The sequence below is a fragment of the Cyprinus carpio genome, chromosome B13, assembly GCF_018340385.1.
Source record: "Cyprinus carpio isolate SPL01 chromosome B13, ASM1834038v1, whole genome shotgun sequence".
Classification (NCBI taxonomy): domain Eukaryota; kingdom Metazoa; phylum Chordata; class Actinopteri; order Cypriniformes; family Cyprinidae; genus Cyprinus; species Cyprinus carpio.
The window spans coordinates 12,369,046-12,396,377 of record NC_056609.1 but is presented as its reverse complement, the minus strand read 5'-3'; the positions used below and the strand labels follow the sequence as shown (position 1 = coordinate 12,396,377).

Genomic DNA, 27,332 nt, shown 5'->3' with positions numbered 1-27,332 from the left:
GGTTGGCCATGGTTCTTCATCATTAGTTATGTCAGCTCAGCCATGATAAATTACACCAACTCTTCATAACCTCGGTGTGTGTATGTGTGTGTGGGTGAGCTATTCCCAAAACTCAGAGCGAATGTGTTTCAGCTCTGCGCACACCTGCACTTATAAAGTATAAAACAGCACACACACACAATAAACATTTTCACATACATCCCTATTTCTCTTATACACGAGATTTTATCTTTACATGACTGTGTTTGTGTGTGTGTGTCAGTGTGTGTGTAGTGTGTGTTCCATGTGTCCAAAAATGTTAATGATTGTGTGTGTTTGTCTTGTGTGTGTGTGTGTGTGTGTAGCTGTTTCCTGTCCTTGCTTCTGGTGGCAGCAGTCGTATGGAAGATAAAACTTGAGCTGCTGCAGAGATGTCAGTGATTCTTTTACGTTGTTTATCCATAAAAGAACATTCTAAATGGACATTGATAATATTGGTAACACTTTCAGGGTTTCCCACACATTGATTTATTTGTTTCCAAAACATTGATAAAACTTTCAGGGTTTCCCACACATTGATTTATTTGTGGCAGCAGTCGTATGGAAGATAAAAATAGAGGCTGCTGGGCGTTGACGGCGCAGAGAGGTTTCAGTGCGGGTGTAGCATTTCACTTGTTAAACCGTGGTTTAGAAAAATTTCATTTCAGGCTTTTTTTGGACATTCCACTAGAGGTTGACGCAATATATCTTTATATTTTATTAAAGCGCCTCATGCATTATAAAAGGAGTTTTAATGCATTAAGGATGCCTTTTAATTCACCTTTAATGCATTCTTTACTTAAAGCCTTTATCTATCATGCATTATAAAAGGAGTTTTAATGCATTAAGGATACAACACAATTCACCTTTAATTCATTGTGTGTGTGTATATATAAAAAAACAGTCAACCACCCCTTTAACTCTTTGGTTTTTGCAGTGTATACTTAATCGTAGTATATATGTATATGGGTATAATATGGGTATATGTATATACACACCTGTGTTACACTTTAACAAAAAGTATATACAAGCATTATATATAATATATATATTATATATATATATATACACATTATTACACAAGATATACATATATATGATATATGTGTTATGAATGCACATTATGAATAATAATAATTAGTGCTGTCAAACGATATTATATCGCATCCAAATAAGTTTTTGTTTGCATTATACACACATATGTGTGTTACACTTTCTGTGTATATTTATAATTATTTCCGACAAGTATTTGTTATAAATACACACAACATTACAGTATATATATTGAAAATATTTACATGTCTATATTTATATTCTATTATTTATATTTAAAGAAAATATAGATTTAATATATAAATATAACATTCTTCTGAACTATATACATGCACGTGTGTGTATTTATATATACATAATAAATATACACAGCACACATACATATATTATGTAAACAAAAACCTTTATTTTGGATGTTTAATCACGATTAATCATTTGACAGCACTAATAATAATGCATTAAACCCTTTAATAACCCTTTATAATGCATTTTGCATAAAGGCTTTAAGTAAAGTGTTACCATGATATCTTGTGAGCATTTTAATGGTTTTATGCAATTTAGTTAAGTTTCAGCTACACAAAGTATTTAAGTGGAATTAAAGATTAGTATTAAGAAGTATTCTCTTGATTTAAAGCAATTGGTTTCTTAAAAGGGTGGTTGATTGCGATTTCACTTTTTTAACGTTAGTTAGTGTGTAATGTTGCTGTTTGAGCATAAACAATATCTGCTAAGTTGCAATGCTGAAAGTTCAATGCAAATGTAGATATAGTCTTTCAAAATTCTGGCAGTTTTATGCCTACAAAAACGGCTGGTAAGGGACTGCAATGAGCTTCTTCCCAGGTCCGTTACGTCACAAACCCAGATAAACCCCACCCCCAGGAACACACAACAAAGGGGGCGAGGCCATGCTGTGCCGCTTTAGAGTAGAGGAAGAGAAAACTAGGGGTGCACGTAAAAATCTGTTCATATATGAATCGCGATTCTGTCTTCTAACGATTCTAATGGATTCACAAGCTTCAAAACCAATGTTCTAAAGCAGCGGCTCTTAATACTGTTCCTCTTGTCACCCTGCTCTGCATCTCTCTCTCTCGCTCTCTCTCTCTGTCTCTCTCATTCAGATCGTCAGATCAGCTCCAACAAACTGTTCCATTTATACACTTATATTCACATAGCAATGAGAAGTGTTATACATGGACGCACGTACGGTTGCTTTGCTGTATTAAAGTTTAATCAGAATAAAACCGTATAAATTAAAAGCTAACAGAAGCAGTAGCATTTACAATCAACAGTGTGTCTAAAAGTACAGTATCCGAGACAACAACAAACAAACATACCATTAAGAGCCATGCTTGCACAGGTTCTGCATGATCCTCTTCATTAATATTCTCTGTGTAGAAGACGTCATTGTTTACAATAGTATCCACATTTACGGTTTAGCGAATCACAACACACTGAGCCAGCTGACCAATTTACGGTTTAGCGAATCACAACACACTGAGCCAGCTGACCAATCTCAGCCCATCGCGTATTTCTGAGGGAGGGGCTTCATAAAAACAGGAAATAATCAAGGCGTCTTTCAGAGTAGGGACAGATCGGAGTGGAATAAAGGTAAATTATGTGAACAATAATGCAATTTTTTTACAAAAATGAGGCATGAACACATGTTAGATTGCAAACCATAAACACATTCAAGCCTAGAAAAAAAACAGTCAACCACCCCTTTAACTCTTTGGTTTTTGCAGTGTATACTTAATCAGGAAATGATGCAATTATGTGAGTAACATTTAAAAACTTTACTTCAAAAATAAATAAGGAGCAGTAAATTAATACTGATACAAAAGAGAAATAACATTTATTTTGATTGATTTTATTTTATGCATACAGGTGTGTGTTGTTTAGATTTGTGTTGAAGAGCTACTAAAAGTAACTTTTCCAAATACAATCAAATATGTCCAAGCATTGACGAGTTTTAGGTAAAACTTCAGCTTATTGATGCATTTCATTGAATCTGCTTTTCTATTCAACTGTTACCTTTAGTCAGAGGCTTTCTGTAAATACTTTTCTACTAAGTTTAATGGTGCAATGCAAAAAAATGTAATAGTGTGCAAGTTAGTGCTCCTTTACATCTCAACTACTCTAGGTAATTTATGCACAGCTAGTGAATCCAGACCCTGTTGATTAGCAATCCATAATCTCCAAATGGGCAAATCTTGACCTGTTATTTGGTATTTCTGATAGCATTAATTAATTGTTTTATTACATTGCGAACCGATTTGTTAAAAAGTCAGTCATTAGTAGTAAAACTTATGAACCGTGATTTTACGGCCCCAACAGAGACTGAAGAAATTTTAATTAATTGTTTTATTACATTGCGAACCGATTTGTTAAAAAGAAGAAATTGTGCTGGAATATGAACCGTGATTTTACGGCCCCAACAGAGACTGAAGAGGTTTGGTTTAGAAAGGTTTCAAGGGGCTAATTTAAACCAAGCAGGGGTGTTTATAAGGGCTAATGTGAGTGTCCTTTAAATGACCCTCTTCACCAGCTGGCTTAGTAAAGTGCTCTCATCCATTAAAATGTGGTAATACTTTTTCCTCTTTCATGCAGCAATCCAACACGCATTCATATATGTACATGTACTGTACATCACTTCCTATCTCAGTCTTAAACATTGAAGTTTTGCACTCTTCTGACTCTTCTGCATTATTTTTTTACTAATCATCTCCATTGCAACCAGACATAGCGAGCTAATTTGGGGCCAGTTAAGTTTCCTTTCTTTTTTTTTCTTATACTTGCACCTGATGGAGAATTGTTGGTAGAATCATAACACATCAAGTCGTGTTCTTAACAAGTACCAGACCTCCAGACCAAGGATCAGACCTCCTGATCTTGAATATGCATGTATTGTATTTTTTTATATATATATATATATATATATATATATATATATATACAATACAATACAATACATGCATATTCAAGAGGACCTTTTTTTTTGCTTACCACAATACAACTATATAAAAAAACTAAATCAAATAAAACCTAAAACCAAAAAGCGTTCTTGTCTTAGGACAACTTTGATAAACATTTTTGGTCCACTTCAAATGTTGACTACTATATACAGACATACATACATGCATGCATACATACACACATACACATTTTATATATATATACAGTATATACACACTCACTGGCCACTTTATTAGGTACATCTTGCTAGTACCGGGTTGGACCCCCTTTTGCCTTCAGACCTGCCTTAATTCTTCATGATATAGATTCAACAAGGTGTTGGAAACATTCCTCAGAGATTTTGGTCCATATTGACATGATAGCATCACACAGTTGCTGCAGATTTGTTGGCTTCACATCCATGATGTGAATCTCCTGTTCCACCACATCCTAGAGCTGCTCAATTGGATTGAGATCTGGTGACTGTGGAGGCCTTTTGAGTAAAGTGAACTCATTGTCATGTTCAAGAAACCAGTCTGAGATGATTTGAGCTTTGTGACATGTTGCATTATCCTGCTGGAAGTAGCCATCAGAAGATGAGTACACTGTAGTCATAAAGGGATGGACATGGTCAGCAACAATACTCAGGTAGGCTGTAGTGTTTAAACGATGCTCAATTGGTACAAAAAAGGGGCCCAAAGTGTGTCAAGAAAATATCCCCCACACCATTACACCACCACCACCAGCCTGAACTATTGAGACAAGGCAGGATGGATCCATGCTTTCATGTTCTTACTCCAAATTCTGACCCTACCATCTAAATGTTGCAGCAGAAATTGAGACTCATCAGACCAGGCAACGGTTTTCCAGTCTTCTATTGTCCAATTTAGGTGAGCCTGTGCGAATTGTAGCCTCCGTTTCCTGTTCTTAGCTGACAGGAGCATCAACCGGTGTGGTCTTCTGCTGCTGTAGCCCATCTGCTTCAGGGTTCGACTTGAACGTTGTGCGTTCAGAGATGATATTCTGCATACCTTGGTTGTAACAACTGGCCATTTGAGATACTGTTGCCCTTCTATCATCTCTAACCAGTCTGCCCATTCTCCTCTGACCTCTGACATCAACAAGGCATTTTCATCCACATAACTGCCGTTCACTGGATATTTTCTCTTTTTCGGAGCATTCTCTGTAAACCCTAGAGATGGTTGTCCGTGAAAAAACCCAGTAGATCAGCAGTTCTTGAAATACTCAGACCAGCCCGGCTGGCACAAACAACCATTCCACATTCAAAGTCACTTAAATCCCCTTTCTTCCCCATTCTGATGCTCGGTTTGAACTTCAGCAGGTCGTCTTCACCACATCTAGATGCCTAAATGCATCAAGTTGCTGCCATGTGATTGGCTGATTAGCAATTTGTGTTACCAAGCAATTGAACAGGTGTACCTAATAAAGAGGCCGGTGAGTGTGAATGTGTGTGTAGACATTTAAACAATATCAAATTTTGAGATCTACCATTTAATGATTCATCTGTATTAGCAAGAATTTGAATGTTGTTGCTTTTTCATATTTTTAGTCTTTTATATTTAGTCTATACTTTCTTCATGTATTTTTTCATCTTTTTTTTTTTAGAATTTTAATTTATATTAAATATGATTGTGAATGATAAAGCTGCATATATGTACATGTCCTGCCTTTGAACACCACTGTCCTGTTTGAAGATTTGAAAAAGCATCTGAGGGTTGCTCAGATGTCGAAACTATAATTGCAAATCAGAAGTGACCTTTTCTCAAAGCGCTCTGTGTGGTGTGTGTGCGCGTGCAAGTAATTACACAGAATTCCTCCGGAGGTGCTCTGAAAGAGTTTCCAGGTAAATCTACTAGTGATAAATATCACAAGCCTCGCAGGCAGAGAACATATTGTGACCCAAAAATCAAAGATGCGGGTTATCAGTTTTTCAGGGACTATCCTCTGTAATTGTTAGATATGCAAATGAGGGCCACTCAGCTGAGATGAGCTGATGCTACCAGACTGCTGATTATTTTCTTTAATCTTGTGAATGTGCGTCATTCAAAGAATATTACAAAAGCATCCCAATGAAATTTCTATTTAGTCACATTTTAAAATAAGACTGCATGCTCCTACGTTTTCAGTTGTGAATCCATGTTGCACACTTGGAGAATATTTTTGATTTATGTGTTTGTGCGCATAGAGCATGTTGATATCTGCCTTTGTTATTAGTTAATATTTATTATTTATGACCCAATTAAATTAACTTTACTCTCTTCTGAACACTGAACACACTATTTTTCTCACACACAAAGGTAACAAGATTCAAGATTTGTGATGAGCACGAGCTCCTCTTCAGTCATCGTCACTGGTCCTCACACACACACACACACACACACACACACACACACACACACACACACACACACACACACACACAAGCTCTCGCACCTTTATTGATGAGGCTGTGAATTAAACTGACAGAGAGTGGCTTGTGAATTAGCCGTAGTGAGAATAGCTGTCGATATTCCCTGTCCATGTGTGTGTGCTATAATGAGGTCGTCTGAGCTGGTCTCGTGTTTATGTGTCTCTTTTACACTGAGAAACAAATACTTGTTACCAACAGTGTTTTTTTTTTATTTTATTTTTTTTTTTTAAATAGCTATATATAGTTTTGTTAGTCATTTTTGTTGTTTTAAGGGTTATATCATGATAAATCAATTCTTAGGTCTTATTATCTGACTTTATAGCCATTTTATTATGAAAACCTGCTGTAACTTTCAAAAGATTAAAACTCTTCCCCCACTACACTTGTCTTTTTGGATCCGTATCTGACACGTGTACATGTCAACAAAGTATATAAGGTTAGATACTATTATTCCTAAGCACTAGAAGAACTGATGCAAAGAGTAAAATCTTGTGCTGTTCATCTCTGTGCGTATCTGCATATCCTTCTAAAGAGTACCAGAGAAACAAGCAGCTGATATTTATTTTTAGCAAAGTCCCTGATCCTTTCAGTGTGATCTTAACATTTCCCTGCAAATTGTTTTGTGAACCTGTCACAATGAAACGCATACTTTTCAAACAGTCTGTTATTGAAGGATGCTGCAATTTAAAAGTATATTGTAGTCAGCTCAAATGAGTGGAGCAAAGTTTTGTGGGATAGAGTGTTTACATAGTCATAGAAAATATTAAATAGACAACAGCAAACAATGGCCCGTTTTAATTCTAAGGGTCTGTGAGAGAGAGAGAGAGTGGAAAGCAAAAAGCTAAAATATGTACTATTTACTAAATTTGCACTTTTAGGTGCAAAAAGCTACCACCATATTAGTAGACCGAGGGAAAATGTAATAAAAACTATGCCATGACCTTTGAGAGATTTAGGTAGTTACATTTTAGGTAGTTTGTCTTGATTAAACTAACTGTTTCTCATTAAGGGAGATCTGGGAGAAGTTTTAGTGTGGAAGGGGTTAGTGATCAACCCTTCCTGCTTGTCCTGGAGACAGATGTCATTCATGGATGGCATGTGATGGTTAATGGTCCTCTCTGTTGTCGTAATGATGATCTGCATCTGGTCTTTATAATAGCAGATGCAATATCAGTTATTCTCTCATTGTAATTTTGTTCCGAATTCTTTTGGAAAGATTCTTTGTGTGTGGGTTTTTTTTGGACCGTGGAAGTCAAATCCTTGACCATCTGTAGCTAGACGAGACTGATTGATTTTAGCTGAGATGGCAAAGTTTTTGAGATTTTGGCAGGATATTTCTTGCTTTTTCAGAGTAACAGAGGAATGTCAGAATAGTGGAAATCTCCACAAATCCTGGGACAGTTAGTAAACGTAGGGTTGCACTGTTGCAGGAGATGCCAGGTTGGGTCCAACTAGCCCTTCTGATGTCTTATTTCTTCAAAACACCTTGTTGACTTTGTGTTCTGTAATGTTGAAGAAGTCTTCCTGTCCCTCACAACGAAAGGGTTTGAGCAGGAAACTGTAGTTCCAGCATGAAAACTGCTTGTTTTGCAGCAAGGGGTCTCTGGCGCTTGGAGAGATGTCTTTATCTTTTTCATAATGTATGGTAGGGCCTTTCAAACAGTGAAGTCGCTTAGTTTCATTGTGCTGTCATGTACAAAGCCTCATCTCCCATCTCAAGACCTCTCTTCTCTGCAAAGCAATGTCCTTTGGGTGTTCTCTGTAGTTTTATTTAGCTGTGGTTTGGGTTGGGATGCACTTTTCTCACCAGCGCAAGATTGAACTGTCATTGCAGTCAGTTCTGTCGAGTAGAAACGCTTCTCAGACTGTTCACCTCTATGCTAGTGTTTTATTTGTCTTGACATATTTCACGTTTCGCCTGTGTGAGATGATTAAGAGAAGCATTACATGATCAGAGCTCCTCTGGGGCAAACAGCCCCTATCGTACTTGAACAGTCATCCTGTATTTTGTTCCGTCTCTTTTTGAGAGCATGAACAAAGTGAATATGACTATATGTTTATAATTAGGAATTTTGTGACTCAGGGTTGTATGATTAAATAGCCCATGATTACGACAGACAGTATTAGAAGTGATAACCTGCTAATTCAGATTATTTACAGAGGGGAAATATTCTGCGTGATTAATTTGTTTCATTATTTGTTGTCTTCATTTTTGTTTTGTTTTCAGTTTTAGTTGAAAACGGCAGATTTAATTTAGGGGGGATATACCTGTAGACACAATTAGCCAGTAGCAATTTGTCAACCGGTAGAGATTTTGAACTATTATCTCTATGGCGGTTACATGCTGACACAACGTTGCTGTGCTATGTGGTCACAAAGACCTATCATTTGCACGCGTTTTTTTTTTTTTTTTGAGCATTGCGGCTTAAAAACATATTTATCCATTGAAATGCAATGAGCAGTGAAAGAGAACTCAATTCGCTATATGTGTGCACATTCTGAGAGACTTTCAGAGTGCTTCAGAGAGGCACGCGCATGTGAAGACGTTGCTCATAGAGCGCAGGAGTATTGAACGATGTTATTTTTGCTGTCTTGAACGGTTAAATACATACATTTGTATGTCAAAATGGCTATTTTTGCAAGTATATATTTAGAAAGAACTCACGTGTAACAGTATATTGTCTCCGGGCAGCTCTTAAAGTGACAGCAGTCTAATATGCTGTGTCAAAAATCATCAAAAAAGATGTTTAATAAAGCAAAAAAACAACTATATTGTTACCGTGAAATAAAATTACTCGTATCATGATATAATATTTTGGTCATATCGCCCAACCCTAATAATGCTCTGCACCATATATTTTCTCTTTTGCTTATGATGACATATTGAACTGTATCATATACAAAATATTTCAAAGGGTAATTTATGGTTCAGCAGCATGAATTGGATCCGCTCAGATCTCATGTTAAATGGTCTGCCCTGGAGAAAAACTAATCTTTGGATTTGAAATAAAAAATTTTTTTATTTTTTTTTTTCAATATGCTAATCCATAGACCTATATCCATGTACACTCTATAAACTGTGTGGTCACATATCCTTTTTTATTTTTTTATTTTTTTTGGGGTGAATTCACACTCATTTGAATAGGAATCCACACAATTGGGAATTCTGTGAGGTCCAAAGATTTCCCTATGTTCTGGGGCCAGAAAGTACAATGATGTTGTGAATAATTGACTGAAAATACAGATTTTGTGGTGCACATTTATAGTTTCAGTTACTTTTTTTTGTTTTTGTTTTTTTCACGAGCTCATATTCTTGCTTAATTTTTCAGTGCAGTTTTTTTTTTGTCTTGGTAATAGTTTTATTTGCCAATAATAACCTCGCAGAGGAAGAGCTTGAGTGATTAGGATAGTGATTGCTTTGAAAAGAGAGAGCTAAAGAAGGGCCTCATCCGTTCTTTGCCACATTTTCACTCAGTCAGCACACTCAGTTGGTCTCCACCTCTCCCTCAATCTCCCTCTCTCTAGCCTTCATTCCTTCACAGTCTCTCTCCTTTTGCTCTTCACTCTCTATTCCTTCAGAGGATTGAGTGTAAACGCTTGCATCAGCCTCCCCCTTCTGTTTGATGAAGGGATGCGGGTGTAGAGAACCTCACCCAGTCCTGAATTGCAAAAGTCAAGTCACAGTTGGAGGGGTTGTTGGTGCTGTTTTTCTAGATTTAAAAAAAGCTTTTGACACCATTAATCATAGAGTTCTTTTATCTAAATTACAAACTTTTAAATGGGTAGAATCTTATTTAAAACATAGGACACAGTTTGTTAGAGTTAGGAATCATCAATCAGATGTTATTGCCTTGTCTGCAGGTGTCCCACAGGGCTCTATTTTGGGTCCACTTTTATTTTCTTTGTATGTAAATGACTTGCCAAATGTTTGTCCTAATGCCAACATCCAAATGTATGCAGATGACACAGTAATCTTTGTACATGCTAACAGTGCAGCACAAGCTGCTGATCTGCTATCAAACTCAATGCAAAAGATTACAGAATGGTTAGATCACAACTGCCTTCAACTGAATGTATCTAAAACTGTATGTATGTTTTTTAGTAAATCTAATAGCCGCTGTGTAGAACCTGATGTAGTCGTAGCAGGGAAGAGACTACAAGTCGTCTCAGATTTTAAATACATATATAGTATATATAGATAACAATCTTACTTTTAAATTACACATTAAGAAGGTTTGTAATCGTATTAAGTACAACCTGGCAAATTTTATATATGTCCGCAGCTGCATGTCAAAAAGGGCCGCTTTGATGTTTATGCACTCAATGATTTTATCACATATAACCTATTGTTTGACAACCTGGTCACAAGTTAGAAAAACTTCTCTCAAACCACTACTCTCCCTATATAAGAAAACTATTAAAGTACTTGATAGGAAATCCATATATTATCATCATTGTCATGTTTTAAAAAAATATAGTCTATTGAATTTCGAAAACTTGATTATATATGCAGATCTCTGTCTTGTGTACAAAATTTTGCATGGACTGGCTCCTCCTGTATTGTGCCAGTTTGTGAGAACAGCGCCAAATGCTTGCAGATCTACAAGGAGTGCAGCCAGAGGTGACTGCATTGTTCCGTTTAGGAAGAGTGCACTTGGTCAAACAGCTTTTTCAGTCAGGGCTGTTCGTGAATGGAACCTTATTTCAATTCACATTAGGAATTTTAAAACGTACGCTTCTTTTTAAATTAACTTAAAGAAGTGGCTAACAGGTAATCAGGTCTGTCAACATTATATTTGACATGAAATCTTGCTACTATCCTGTCTTCTCTGTCCTGTCTGTTTGTTTGTTTGTGTTTCTTGTGCTATGCCGATGAGGTTGGCTGGCTCTAACATGTATGTAATATTTTAATCTTTGTTTAATTTTTTTTTTTTTTTTTTTTTTTTTTTTTTAGGTGTGACATCTTAAGATCTGTCCAGGGACAGCAGATGTAAAATAGCCTTTGGGCTAATTCTGGCACACTGTACATTTAATTATGTATTAGTGTGCATTGTCCCTGTTAAATAAACCTGAAATAAATAAATAAAGAAATAAATAAATGTGTTTGTGCGTTTGGACTGTTGTAGTAGCCAAGTTCTTCAGCGCCTTAACGCCTCTCAATTGGAGGTCAGATTCCCTCTGCAGTAATACGGTCTTTGCTTTTTTTTCTCCCACACGTAATCTCAAACAGTTGTAGTTGAGTAAAAAATAGACATTTGTGTTTCACACACACACAGAGAGACAACAGAGGAACACACACTCTCCCACCCACTATGTGTAATAGATGACTCGACACTAAAAACACTGATTTCAGCATATGGTCCGAGTGAACTAATTTTAACAATCTGTTGCAGTAGAGAATTGGATACCTAGGAATGGTGCTGCTCTGGCATCAAAATATTTCTCTGTAATGGATCCAGTCTTTACTGATCCCTGTGCCACCGTGAAGGCAACGGGTTATTACAGCAGAACAGTTCCGAAAATACCAGCGGGACTCATTGGCACAAGCTTTCCTTATCCACTCATGGCCATCAAGAACCGGCTGCAGCTTCAGACTGATTTAAGAAGACAAGCAACGTGGGCATGCCTGCCTCCTTCAGAGTGCTCCGGCCCACATCCGTTGCACAGAAATGGCATGGTTAACGAGAACATTCTAGTCATTACGGTGCATGCAAGGCTTTCTCATATTCCCTTATCTTATCTCTCCAATATCCCTCAGAGCACAAATTCGTTTTGCTTTGATGCAACAAATGAGCATGGGTTTATCTTGCCAGACTTTATAGAACTGTTGACTTGTTTCAAAAATAGTAAATACTAACCAGTGCTGTGTGGCAAATCCCCCCTTCCGTGGTAGCACGAAACAAGATGGACAATTATTATGAGGTTATTTTGGACATTTTTGCCACCTTTTGTCTTGATTTTACATAGTCCATGCTGTAATACTTTCATCTTTCTAGATGTTGCAGGCAAAATTCAGTCATTTAAATGGAAATCTGCACAATTGGGACTTACAAGTGAGGGCAGAAAAGGTCCCGTGCATGAGATTTCACTTATGTTCTGTTGGTCACGCATATTTGTTGAAAACTACTCGGTTTTTTGTCTGCAAGTTTTCATCAAAATTTTACAGATGTCGCTGCATCTTAAGTGTACAGTGAGTTTGAATTTGAAAATTACATTTTGAACCAAATGAAACCATGCAACAAATATGGTACTATTTGCTTGGTTAGCAGTTTGAAATGAGTATTTGTAGGCACTTTCTTGAATACTGAATACTCATTGCCCTCAAAGGTTTTCCTGTGTTCATTTTTGGAAATGAAATGCTCACATATTCTCGCATTGTCATTGTGATTTGACATTCAAGGGAGATCAAAATTTTAAAAACAATATTTTTAAATAAACATTCAATAAAGACAAAAAAAAAATAAATACTGTATTCATCCATCAGTCACGGACATGCATACAAATATCAGGCTTCACGTGGTCACCAAAAACTGGGATGTCAGAGAATTTTAAAATAGTCATTTCTAGGGCTGGACAAGTCAAAGAAATTAATTGAAAGAAGTCATACAAAGGTCATGGAAATCTTGAGTGATTATACATTTTTCTATCTCTCTAAAATATTTCATTGACTAGACTACTTGCTCTTTGCGGGAGTGTAACTTCTATAAAAGGATTTTTCCTGGAATATTCTTTGGGATTCATTGGTCAAAAGGTATAAAATCCCTGAAATGGGGACAGACAGACCACGGATTTTCAAATGGCTTTTTTTAGTTGTGAATCTCTGAATCATATGTGAGTTATGGCTAAATACACATGACTCTTTGCACTCTGTGCATTCTCTCTTTCTGTCTGCTGCAAGGCAATGATATTAATTCCACTAATCTGTAGTCTCAGGGCCTTGTGGGCATAATTAGGTAGTTGGATTACGGCTCATTTTGGGGATTATATTCCTGCATTAATCTCTCACAGTGGCCCAGGTTTATCTCTGGTTGGTTGGTTGGGTGGCTCCCTCCTGTTCTGTCATGTTCCTCCCACTTGTAGCCTTGCATTTTCCCGCCCTGTTGCTGAGACAATTAGATGTATCAGACATGCAATGCCATTATTTTGCAGGCAGTCTCACAGGCAAATTCTTTTTTTGTGTGTGTGTGTGTGTGTGCTTGACAACCAACCATCGGTCTATGGCTTTGTTCACAGTGCTTCAAATTCCAAGTCCAATCTTTAGGACTGACTGTCCCCACTGTCATTTTACGAGTGATGAAATCAGATCCTTTTGTTCAAACAGTGTGGTGAATATTTGTTCTAACTTCACGGTTGCCATATTAATGACACTAGTGTCTGTACTATGCCAAAAGAGATGAGAAGAGCTGTCGTTTCATCAGAGGGTAGAAAACTTGTAGATTTCACCGCAGTGCTGAAGGCATGAGGCGCATCAGACATCATAAGTGTCAGAGTTTTTCAAATCACATATGGATGTGATTTAGATTAGGACTGCAAATAACTATTATTTTGATAATAATTTAATGTTTTTTTTTTTTTTGTCAAATTTTATTTACACTTTTCAGTATTTTATTTTAAAAAAAAAAGTTTTTACAACCTGTCCAATGTGTGTGTATACTAAAGAAAGTAGGCTGTGCTATACATTGTACAAAAAAGGGTCAAATATAAGGTAACACTTTAGTATAGAGACCAGTTCTCACTATAACTAATTGCTTATTAGCATGCCTATTATTAACATATTAGCAGTTTTTTTTTTTAGTACTTACTGTATAAAGCACTTATTCTGCATGAGCATATTCTATATCCCTAACCCTACCCAAATCCTAAACAACTACCTTACCAATTATTAATAAGCAGCAAATTAGGAGTTTACTGTGGCAAAAGTTATAGTTAATGGTTTGTTAATAGCGAGAATTGGACCTTAAAATAAAGTGTGATGAATATAAATAATACTTTCTCAAACTTGCCCACCATAATAAAGTAAACAAAATCAACCACTGTATTTCAGATGTTTTTTTGTCCATATGCATTATTTACTAATGTAAAGTGGTGTAAATGGCAAATTGTTTTATTGATTGATTTTTATTCTTTATATCACATTTTAAAACCTACAACTATTTACAAGGAACTCGAGATCCACTCAGAATCGTAAAGATTTATTATTTTCATTAGCAATTATTGTTGATTTTATTGATTAGTTATTGAAGCCCAAGTTTAGATCAGTTAATCTTTAGATGTTCAGACCACAAGTTTGAGTCAGATACACCAAAAAAAATCTGATTTTTGCTGCCTGCCTGTACAAAGCCAGTGGTACGTAGAACAAATTTTAGGACAATTCAAGGCTACACTGCTGAAAAAGCTGGTCTAGCTGGTTTTCAAGTGACCAAAACCCCTCTAAAACCACCAACCCAGACCAGCTGGGAGAAACGCAGTGGGGATTGATATCAGAGTGTCCTTGTGTTTCAGCGCACAGGCTGTCTCAGATCAGTATTCAGCATGGCTACACCTTACCATCTGATTCAGCACTGCTTCTCTCTTGAAGGTTGATTGAAAGATCTCTCTGTTCTCTCCCCTGTCCATATCTATCTTTACCCCTCTGCTCCGTCTCTTTGGATAAGCCTTATATTCCTGACGGTAGTTTAAGGCACACATCAGTAAATATGCACTTTGATGTGCTGCAATGGGACCGTGTGGGTATGTGTGTCAGTTGCTGTGCTCCCTGGAGCTCTTGATCTCTCTCTCTCTCTCTCTCTCTCTCTCTCTCTCTCTCTCTCTCTCTCTCTCTCTCTCTCTCTCTCTCTCTCTCTCTCTCTCTCTCTCTCTCTCTTCCTTTCACTCTCTCTCTTCCTTTCACTCTCTGTCTTTATATGATTTTCTGTTGTGTATTGAGCTGAGCATTCAAACATGGACGGAAAGATACACAACACACACACACACACACACACACACACACACAGATTAAATGACTTGTGGCTCCTGCAGAGAGGGATGGCAGTCAGACGGTGGGGGTTTCTAATTGAGTGGTTTGCTGTGAAGAAGCTTGTTTTGCTCTTATCGCTCTCTCTATCTGTATTCTCGGTCTCTCACACACTTGTACTGATTCAGATTACCGTCTTCATCATTATTAACATCAGAAACCAAAAGACAATCCCATGGGGACATTTGAGATGTTCAAAACTTCAGAATGTTTAATGTGGGAACTTTATCTAGTGTAAATGTAGTTTTAAAATCATGTTTTCTGCACTTTTATTTTCACTAAATGAACATAAGAAAAAATGATGTTTAAAACTATATTTACAATTTGTAGATGGATGGGTGGGTGGATATTTTTTTTTTATTCTGCTTTTTCCCCCCAGTAAAATTAGTACTTCAACGTATTTTATTTCAGTTAGTTGCTAAGGAAGCAACTATTTTACTTTTCATTATTTTACTTTACCATTTATTGTCCCCCTTGAGGTGCAATTTGTTTTACAACGGTGGAGAACAAGCACATATAAAACAAACAAATATAAAAGACCATAATACATTAAATATTAATAAATATAAAAACTTACAATAACCTAAAAATTTACCTTTTCCTATTTGAATTGAGCTGGGAAATAGCACATGGAACAAATGTTATTTTTTTCATCCAATACTTAGATTTTATTTCTGCTTTATTTCAATTAATATATATTTTTAAGTTTTAGTGAACAGTAACAACACTGAGGTACGTTTAGAGAATATTACTGTGATTTCAGGAGCTATGGTGCTCACATTGATGATGCAGATATAAGTTTGGTCTGCCATGTGTACCCAAAAGTTTACATTCACTGAAAAGAAGAAAACAAAAAGAAAAAAATGACTTGCTTCTGTTTCCTATGTTTCTTAAGTGAACACTAGTATTTACATTTATTTATTTTTCCTCCCATACTGTTGACAGACATTTGAAGGGATATCTCCAAATAAAAAGAACTCTTGAGCACAGCTCTTGAAATTTTAATATTGACACTTATCAGATGTTCCATACCTGCATATAATCTTTTCATTTTTTCCTTCTTTATTGGAAGATTTGTGCCAATTTATGTGTTTGTATCCTTATTTTCCTGAGATAAAAGCAAAGAGTGGCATCAGTTATGCTTAACAGGTGTTTGATCTGTTCTTTGTGCGCTCGCTCTCAGACTCTGACAGTTAAAAGCCTCTGCAGATATTCAGTTCCTCTTGTTTGACTTCCTCTTAGATGGTCCTTTTTATGTTTTTATGTGCTCACAAGCTTGTTTCAATCTGGTCTTCTCTCTTTTACATTCAGCCTGCATCTCATTCAAGCTGGGCCGTTTCAACCGGCACCTTTATATTGATCTCAGCTTAAATGGCACACAGAGCCGTATGCATGTTTGTGTGTGAATGTAACACTTGGATAATTTTCCTCTTCTCTTTCTCAGCAACTCCTGCGAGAAATGCAGCAGATGGCCAGCCGACCATTCGCCACCATCAACGTCGCCTTGGAGACTGATGAGGAGCCGCCAGACCTGATTGGTGGAAATGTGAAGGTTAGCGGGACCTTTCATGTGGTGACATCAGAGTGGCTTTAAGAGGGAGTACAGTTACTGCATATGCTAATGTGGGAACGAACTATGAGCTGAGTCACTTGGTCTGTTCCAAAACCTAGTGAGCTGTGTCGCTGTCTACATAAGCAACTGCCTTCTAAAACAGCAACCGAATAAAAAGTCATTTGAAACTATACATAAGCTGCAACTCTTTTAGGACTGGTCACTCGTGCTCTCTTAATATGACGCACACAAGAAACTTGATTCTTTTGATTTGTTTCTCGTTAGCGTATGTTGCTAATCTTAGAATTCAATGCCAAAATAAGCACAAAAATACAGATTTCCCACTTTGTTTCCGATTCATGTTGCCAAACTAATGATTCGGTGCTCGAATAAACACAAAAAGAAATACAATAGCACACAAATATTCACAGCAATAGTCATCGATTTCATTAAATGCACATCAGTTATTAGTTAGGTTGTCCAGTTTGCTTTGCTTTAAAATTCTGTCTCTGCTAATGCTGTGAAATATACAGGGAAGTATTTCAGAAGGGCTTTTCACAATTGAAATCGTTAACCCGGAGTCATTCTAAATCTCAGGTAAACTGAATCCTGGGTTATTGTGCTTCTCATTTCACACCACAACCCTCTATGCACCCCTTGGCAATAGAACTGCCATTGGCTAGTGGATTTCTTGGTGTACTCATCAGACTCGACAGATATACTGTATATGAAAATATAAAAGATTTGAAATCTTATTTTATTCAGACTATGACAGCCCTTTATAAAGATACATTCATTTGAATTGCCACCTGCATGTTTTTCTCACCCACTACTGAAGTAACCAGCCGGCAGTGCTTTCTGATTAGTCTTGAGGGTTGAATAATTTCAAACTAACTCAAAAAGAATATCATTTGCATGTAGCACGCCAATTCTTCACGGTATGTGAGACTCTATTTGTTCTCTTTTTGCATGTGTGAGAGAAACAGATCGTTCATTTAAGTGACAGTGATTGGGGCACCTACACACTAGAGTTTACAGTCTGTCAAACACCCTGCTCATCCATTGATATCAATGGAAACAGTGCACTCTACCATTCAACTCTACCAGTCAACTACCATTGGATAAATACAGCACACGACAGGTTTAGATGAAATTAGTTGCGTTGTATGTTTGTTTTTGCATACAATCCGCAATAGAAAGAGGTTTCTTTCTATTATTTGATGGTACATGGTCCTTGTATTACATCACATTCAGTACAGATTTCAAACTTACATTCACAACTTGGGTAAAATATAATTTTTCTTTTTCCGATGAAGATTCAGCAGTGGGGGAATACTGTGCTGAAAAGTAGTGCAGAATGCACCGATATGGGGAACTTTCTTGGTACATTATGAAAATATTTACGTTAAATATTAACAACAGGGCCCAAACTATGCAGTTGACGGAGTTAGTTTTCCATGGAGGCTACATTTTCATGCACCCACTGAAAATAGGAATTGAGTAAAAGATCAATCATGGTATTTTAAGAATTGATGTCTAGATAGTTGAAATAAAGACTGCGATTAATTGGAAAATCTAGGTTTTACCCAACATTATAAATGAAATAATTATATCGATTTTGAAAGTGGTAAATAAAATATATTTCCGTCAAAGCACAAAGCTCTCCAAAATGAATTCTAGGATTGTGTCTTTGGAAGATACATGTGAAACTACCTGACAACTTGGCCAAAATGAGGTATATTATAAGGCAGTATAGATTTTTTGGAATGTGCCTCAAGAATTGTCTTGTTAGGCAGCTCACTGGGTTTCAGAACAGAACTTAACAGTACTCCGCAACTTTAAAACCATCACACTTTGTCTAGATTTGACAGCTTTGTTTAATTCTGTTTACTTTAGTTAGACTTCTTGACCCCTCTATGAGATTTGCAACAAATAACTACATTACATAGTATTACAGCTATATTTGGTTTCAGGAATTGTTGGTTTGTAGTTACTCTTTTGTTTTGTTTGTTGTCCTAACACTGTAATGACAGCCCTAGAGTGAAGATCCAATTTAGATTTACCCCTTTCCTATGTTCTCACTCCTGCTCCATCAATGTCCTATGCTCAAGATCAAGGTTTAAAAGTAATTACAATCCAGCCATCCTTGATAGCAAAATGCTATAAATGCAGTTATTTCTCTCACATCTCATAGAAGGACCCAGAGGGTGTGAAACTGAAGTAAACACAACTAAACAAAGAGCAGTGCACACAGGAGCTCAGTGGACATCAGAGCATTCAGTGCTGTAGTTTGTGGCCTCTGACACATGGAATATACATCTGCTTTCTCTCTCACTCACTCACTCACCGTCACTCTCGTTTTCTTTAATTATAAAAGTTAATTATACAGAACCTGTCTTCTGCTTGCTCAGTCTGGTTGCCTCAGATAATCGCCTGAGCTGAAACGTAACGAACGCATATATATATAAATATATAAATGCATACGTACAGCAATGCCGATGCTCTCAGAAACTGTAATTGAATTTTACTAGGAGTTTCTTCTTTTTGTGTGCTGGAGGAGTAGGTGTGTATGGCGTGAAAGATAAATGCCGTCCCCCCTGCTCTGAATTGACAGTGGGAAAGTGCGAGGAGGAGAGAGATAGAGAGGAGTGAGGGGGTGAACTGGCCTCGGTAGGATAAGAAGTGGCTTAAAGAAAAGAATGTATGAAGAGAAGGAGGGATGAATATGCAAGTGTGCGGTACAGTGGGGAGAATGTGTGAATGAGGGCTTGGAGAGCCACAGTAAGCATGCAAACACTCAGTCATTGAACAGTCTTTTTGATGCATATGTGCTAATATCACGCATACACACAACACACGCTGGGGAAACTCAGCAGTTAAGTAAAAAGAACAACTGTGTGTGTATAAAAGGGTTTATGTAAGGCTTGGGACTAAGGGCAAAATGAGAGTGTGAAATGGGTCAAAGCTGGAATATGATTTGTGCATGTGTTCAAAAACAGAAGGTCAGGTGCTTTCAGCCCTGCTCCACACATCCATTAAAAATACTTACAAAAAAATTACAATGGTTTCTGTGCATGTACCGTGGTATTCTTTGAAGCACAGTACCTTGGAATGTAGCAGTCAATCCAGTACACTGGTACAATATATGTCATAGTAATACATTTAAAGGGTAATTGGGAAACATTATAAATTTAAGTTTGGGATTGATGGGGGCGCGGCTCTGCTGCTGACCCAGTGTCTCACCTGTCTGTCTCGTGTCCTGTGATTTTTTGTTGTTTTAAGTGATTGAGCCTGCATTTTCTTTGTGGCAAAATGAAGTTCAGCGTTGGCATGTTACTTTAGCTGGCTGTGTGCCTTCTCAGTGGTTTAATCGCCGAAGTATGGAGTTTATATGGAAATGCCGGAATCCTTACCTATACGCGGGACCAGCTGTTGTCACTCAGATACACAATCAGACTGGAGGACTCTGGTCTGGAGCTGCTGGTTAAGTATCCGCAACTCGGAAAGCTGGTTGAAAGAGGAGACGTCAGACCCCAACTTGCCGGGTTATACACTTATTCGGGCTGATAGAGACATTAATTCGTCTCGGAAATCTATTGGTGGTGGTTTGTGTGTCTATATGGACACACGCTGGGGCTACTCAGTACACCGTCCGGGAACGTGTGTGCACACATGACTACGAATCTTTGGTTGTCCTCATTTCGCCCCTTTTATCTCCGAGGGAGTTTGGACAGATCACGATCATATTGGCCTATGTACCTGGGCCGGATTTTGTGGGAGCTGCAGCCAGGATAGCAGAGAGCTACAACACCGCCCTGTCCCGTTGCAGTCAGTCAACCCGCGTCCTGTTACTCGGGGACTTTAATTCCTGTGACCTGTCTGATCATCTACCCACTTTACATCAATATGTGGACTGTCCCACCCGCCTGGCACGTACCCTAGATAAGTGCTATGGCAACATACTAGACGCGTATAAATCCATCTGCAGGCCTGCCTTGGGGAAATCTGACCATAATGTCGTCCACCTACTTCCAAGCTACAGGACTAAGCTGAGACGGGAAAAGACTGTGATTAAGGAAATTAAGATCTGTACTGAGGACTGTATGGAGGAGATGAAAATGTGAGCTGGAGACTACTGACTCTGGTTATTTCTTAACTCATGTGACACACCCATGAACTAATTGACACTTTTACATCCTATTTGTTGTTTAATGAAAGTAAAATCACTCGAACTAAAATTGTTAGAATATTTCCTAATAACAATTTATGGATGTCTAGTGATCTTAAGGAATGTATTCGTGAGAAAAAACATGCTTTTAAAAATGGTAATATTGAGTTACTCAAGAAAAAAAGAAGCGAACTAAGATCGAAACTGAGTAAAGCAAAATAGAATATAAGGATAAAGTTGAATGTCAGTATTTCTTCAGGAAATATGCCATAGAAAGCATGGGAAGGTTAAATGTGATGATGGGTCGGGAAACTAAGAAAAACCGTAACACCCCCCTGTCAACTCCTCTCCATCTTTTGCAAATGATCTAAATTGTCTTTTTCAGTCGTTTTTTGACAAAAATGATTTTAGTGTCTGAACGTGATAGGGTGTGTAGGTCCATTTCGGGATATGTCCCTATTACACTTGAATGAACATGATATTATGCCAGCCTGTCCAGTATAAAGCCTAACTCAGCCCCGGGGGCCAGATGGCCTGAGAGGGAGAGTTTTAAAATGAAAATGTTCATGACTAAAAGGTATTGTGTGCTGGAGTTATTCCAGTACTTGCTTTAATTCCTTAACAAGGCCTAAATTATGGAAAATGTCCTATATTGTGCCTATTCCGAAAAACCTGGAGCCATTCCACTGAATTAGAAGATTTCAGGCCCATTCGCCCTTACTTCCATCTTAGGAAACATGTTTTGAGAGAGTTATAATCAAACATATTACAGCATCAGTTTCTAACAGCTTTGATTATCTCCAGTTTTGCTTAACAAAATTATGAGGGGAACCGACGACGACCGTGGGGGGGCAACTGTCAGTATGTTTCACAAACCAGTGGCAAAGCACGCCTTCAAGCCCCCTCTCACTTTGCTAGGGCCCTGTTTTATCGATTTTACATCTGCCTTTAACAGCATGCAGATTCACACCTTGCTGCAGAGGCTTATCGATATAGGAGTAAATGGTGGTAGTATCCCACCTTGTAAGGGACTCCTCTCTGATCGCCCTCAAACAGGTTCTGGTTAATAATACTCGGTCCTGACATCCTTGTACTTAATCCTGGCGCCCGCGCAAGGGACTATTCTATCTCCATTACTCTTCTCCATTTATACAAACGAATTCCAATTAGATACTGGAAAATTTTCGTTGGTTCAAGTACTGGCAGATGATATGGCCCTGGTTGCTTTATTAAAGAGGGGGACATAGTTGGATGAGGAAGTATATAGAGCCAGGTGTCATCTCTCCAGAACATGGTGCTTGTTGCGATGAAAGTTCTTAGAGATAAAATTGTAACAAAAAACAAAGGAACTTGTCTTTTATGAAAAAAGGACCCTGTGCAGTCCCCCGTATAAATTAGGGGACAAATTGTAGAGTGTAGTAGAAAAGTTCAAATACCTACGGTACATAAATTGATTCATCTAAATTTCAGTGAAAACATTTAGACTACATTTTTTAAAACTTGGAACCAACGTCTCCATCTACTGCGCAACGCTCAACTCTTTGAGAGTGAGCAAGCAACATTATGGAAATAGTCTTATAAGATTCTGATAGAGGAGTATTCTAACTTTTAACATGGCGATGGGTTATGGTAATTTTTAAACGTAAAAAGGGGAGCAAGTAAGCTGCAGAGAATAGTAAACCTCGCTTCAAAAATCATAGGGACAAATCAGAAACAATTAAGTTCCCATGTACGAGGAAGTCTCAGGAAAAAAGGCTTTTAAAAACAACAAACGATCCCACTCATCCACTCAATAGGGAGTTTGAACTCCTTCCCGTCTGCCAGACGTTACAGAGTACCTAGGGCAAATCGGCTAATATCTTTAAAATTCTTTTATCCCTAATGCAATTCGGGGACGTTGAACAACACGTTCCCGTTGATGTATTGTAACGTAATTGCTACTGCTGTACTGCATTTTTGCCTGAAGGATGTCTGTGTGTTAGTCTTGTTGTTCTTGTTGTTTTTTGTGTTGTTGGTTTGATTGTGTTTTATGAGAACAGCCGAAGGCAAATTTCCACATTTGTGTGGAAAAAAACAATAAAAAGAAAAATGAAATGAAATGAAATGAAGTTTTCCCCCCCCCCCCCCCCCCCTGTTTTCAAGTATGGTGTTTTGCCACTGTTAAAGGGATAGTTCACCCAAAAATGTCATAAATTACTCACCCCCATGTCGTTCCAAACCAGTAAGACCTTCATTCATTTTGGGAACACAAATTAAGATATTTTTGATGAAATCCGAGAGCTTTCTGAACCCTCCATAGACAGCAAGGGTACTACCACGGTCAAGGCACAAAAACATAGTATGGAGATTGTTTTAAAAAAAAAAAGTCCATGTGACATCAGAGGATAAACCGAAATTAATAAACAATCAAAAAAAATACTTTTCACGTGCACAAAGAAAACAAAAAAAACAAATTTATTTAAAAACGCCTCCCTCCCCCGCATCACCCTGGCACCATTTTGGAGAATATCTCGACGCATGTGTGTTCTGTGTCAGCAGCACCGCGTGCATGCGTTGTTTATGTTCAGATGTCACATGGACCATTTTACTGATGTCCTTACTACGTTTCTGTGCCTTAATCGTGGTGGTACCCTGCTGTCTATGGGAGGGTCAGAGAGCTCTCAAATTTCATCAAAAATATATCAACAAAAATATAATAATATGAACAAAGAACATAAAAGAAAGGTCAAACAAATTAGGAACGACATGAGGGTGAGTAATTAATTATAGAATTTAAATTTTTGGGTGAACTATCCCTTGAAGAGGTTAATGGGCTAAAATTATAATACAGTATTATAATATTAGTGTCACAGGTGTGCATATATCAGCTGTTTTAGAGTGGTTTTGAAATTTGACTGAACAAGTAAAATTCAGAGTCAGAACTGTCCATGTGTTTTAATAATGTCATTTATATGTACAGTGGGGTCCACAATGAAATCTTAATTTTTTTTTTTCAGTTTAGTCTGGAATTCCTTTTTAAGATTTTAAAAGAATAAGAAAAAAAAAAAAATACAATATATATATATATAATATATTATATATATATATATATATATATATATAATATATATATATATATATATATGTATATATATATATATATATATATATGTATATATGTATATGTATATATGTATATATGTATATGTATATATGTAAATATATGTGGTACTGCTGCATTTCTTGGTCAAAAATCAAATAAGTACATAGATCTTGAGCACTTATTTGAACAGACGTCAGATGTTCTTGCTTATAATGAAACTCAAGATGCTCTTTTGATCGTTCTCAAATTATGCTTTTTTTAAACAGAAATTAACAATTTTTTAAAAAAAAAGAATGCATTCAGTTTATCAAAAGTAAAAATTTATATTGTTGAAAAGATTTCAAATAAATGCTAGTATATCAAACTTTCTATTCATCAAAGAAAGGTTTTCACAAAAATATTAAGCAGCACATCTGTTTCATAAGCAGCAAATCAGCATATTAGCACTTTTTCTGAAGGAACATATGACACTGAAGACTGGGGTAATGATGCTCAAAAAACTCCTCTTCAACAACCCAAAAAAATAAAATTTAAAAAAAAATTAAAGTAGAAAACATTTATTTGAAATTTTATTTTTTTTCACAATATTACTGTTTTTACTGTATTTATAATCAAATAAATCTAAATGAGCAAAAAAGACTCAAAAGTATCAGAATCTTGCCAAGACCAAACTTTTGAATGGAAGTATACATTTTTTATTTAAAATTCACTCATTTTGTGATAGAATAGAATAGAATAGAATAGAATATAACTTTTTTTATTAAATGAAAAAAAATGAAGCATATTATTTTTTTTTTGTAACCATTTGTCTTTTTTTTTTTTTTTCTTTTTTTTTTTGTAACCATTTGTCTTTTTTTCCCTCACAGTCTGTGCCTAAGCCCATAGCTTTGGAGCCCTGTTTTGGGAATAAGGCAGCAGTGCTCTCCATCTTTGTGAGATTACCCAGAGGCCCCGGAGGTATTCCTCCTCCAGGACAGTCAGGTGGGTCGACGAGCCAATGCATTTGGCCCCCACACTGAGTGCTGAACATTTTTACACTCTCTGCCGCCAAGGCTATTATACTGACGCTCAGAAACACCTCTTTGTCTTCCTCTCTTCTCAGGTCTGGCAGTAGCGAGTGCATTAGTGGACGTCTCTCAGCAGATGTGTCTGGGATATAAGGAGAAGTCGGGAGGGTTGCGTAGTCGCAAGCAGCAGCCATTAGCACAGCCCGCCACCTGCATCTGACATTTACCCCTCGTCCTCTGACCTCGGACCCCTGCCAGGACGCTTATGGCTGGGTTGCGTGGTTTTAGCCAAGCCAAGCGGACTCTGATTGGAGAAACTGAATCTCTCCTGGCCCAAGCTGAAAGAACACTACAGGAAATTAACTTTTATGTGACCCTGACTGATAGGACTTATCCTGGGCCACTTTATAATATTTAACTTATTTCAGTTATTTTATTCCAATTTTACAATCAGGAGGAAGAATCCTTGCACTGCTGCATCTCTGATGAAGGCAACACACACACACAAACAAAATTTTCTTTTTGAGACTTCCTTGGCTGCATGGCTCTAACACAAACACACACACACACACATGCATATAGTACAGGATGTCTTTTAGAGGCATATACTACGTCGATGTCTCTTTAATCATGGCAGTAGTCGCCAAAAATTGCTTTTATTTCTTAATTATTAAACACGTCTCTGATTTGATGTGCAGGAATAAGACACAGCTAACTGGTATGTTTGCAAGCGTTTTACTTCTGTGACGTCTTTCCCAAGCATTTCATGTTTGTCCCAATAAGAGGATCTTAGCTTTTTCACATCCTTCCATCCTCTTTTGAATTACCTCCTTTCACATGTTCATGTAGAGATCTGAGACGTCAGTGTTTATGTTTGCCATAATGATAGTGCTGCTTCTGCTTCTATCATTTACTTCCTCTCACTTCTCTCTTATCTGAAATCTCAGCCCATTTCTCAGGCACATTTCAAGGAAGGCAGAAATAAAAGGCGACTGCAGGCAGGCAGCAGGGTGGAATTAGAGCGAACAAGGACCTTGTTTGGGTTTCTCGAAATGTCAGATGTCATTTTGGGCTGGCGAAGTATTATCTGCATACACAAATGCACAAACCTGGACCTGCGTTGGATACCGGGGGTATTCTCCAGGATATGGAGTGCACTGCCTAGTGCAAAGGAAAGGTCAGAGATAGAGCAAATGTGACATTATGAAATCTAAACCGGTGTAAGTGCGTGTAGCGGCGCAGTCATTACTTCTTTCATTATCCTGGCGCGCGGCTGTATCGAGACGGCACAGATGACCTGCTTGCCAGTTCTCGGTGCATTTAGAGTGCCATGAATAAAGGGACACAAGTCACTAGACCAAAACCAAACATCTAGTATTGAGAGCCCAAACAAGATGTTACTAACCTGTCCGTGATCTCAGTGGAAAATTCATGTCCTGTTACACCCTTAAGGTGCAAATGTAAGCTAGAATGTCACAGAGAGACCATTTTATGTTTCTTTTTTCTTTTTTTTCTTTCGATCTGTTAGGGTCCAAAAGGGAAAGCGCACTCACACGTACACACAAAGTGTTCTAATGAAAGGAGCTGGTCTCTCTTCCTTCAAATGGAAGCTAACTCTAACATTGCTTTTCTCTGTAAGCCTCAAACAGGACTCCTCACACACCGACCGCACCATCTGTATACAGTGATACTGTAGATACGGAGTCTGTAGTTTGTTAATATGTATAATGTAGCAGCATTGCACTCAAGTTTTTTGTACATACAGTAGTGATGGACAGTAATGTGAATGCCGTCTATGTTAAGCGACTTACTGCACTTGGCGGGTGGAGTATCCCAAGCTTTTGAAATGTGACTGCATTGCAGCTTCTTTTGTATGTAAGATGGCGAATGTCATGAACAAACTTTAAACTAGTTGCCTACTTTAAGAAAAAAAAATTAAACTGACCTTGTAATTATATGTGTACATAAAGAATGACATAGAACATTTTGTCTATAATTAAATGGTAAAATGAAGATGAGTGCCTGTAAATCTGTTGTTCTAATGTTGAGAGAAATT

General features: G+C 37.4%; 1 protein-coding gene across 1 annotated transcript; it reads left to right on the top strand.

Moving 5' to 3' along the window:
* Positions 1-616: 616 nt before the first annotated feature.
* On the top strand, positions 617-27,289 carry LOC122134263 (attractin-like). The gene is made up of 4 exons (XM_042736614.1): positions 617-625; positions 16,912-17,019; positions 25,136-25,250; positions 25,372-27,289. The coding sequence occupies exons 2-4, from the start codon at positions 16,927-16,929 to the stop codon at positions 25,494-25,496; spliced, it is 333 nt and encodes a 110-aa protein (XP_042592548.1). The 5' UTR covers positions 617-625; positions 16,912-16,926; the 3' UTR covers positions 25,497-27,289.
* The last annotated feature ends 43 nt before the right edge of the window (positions 27,290-27,332 follow it).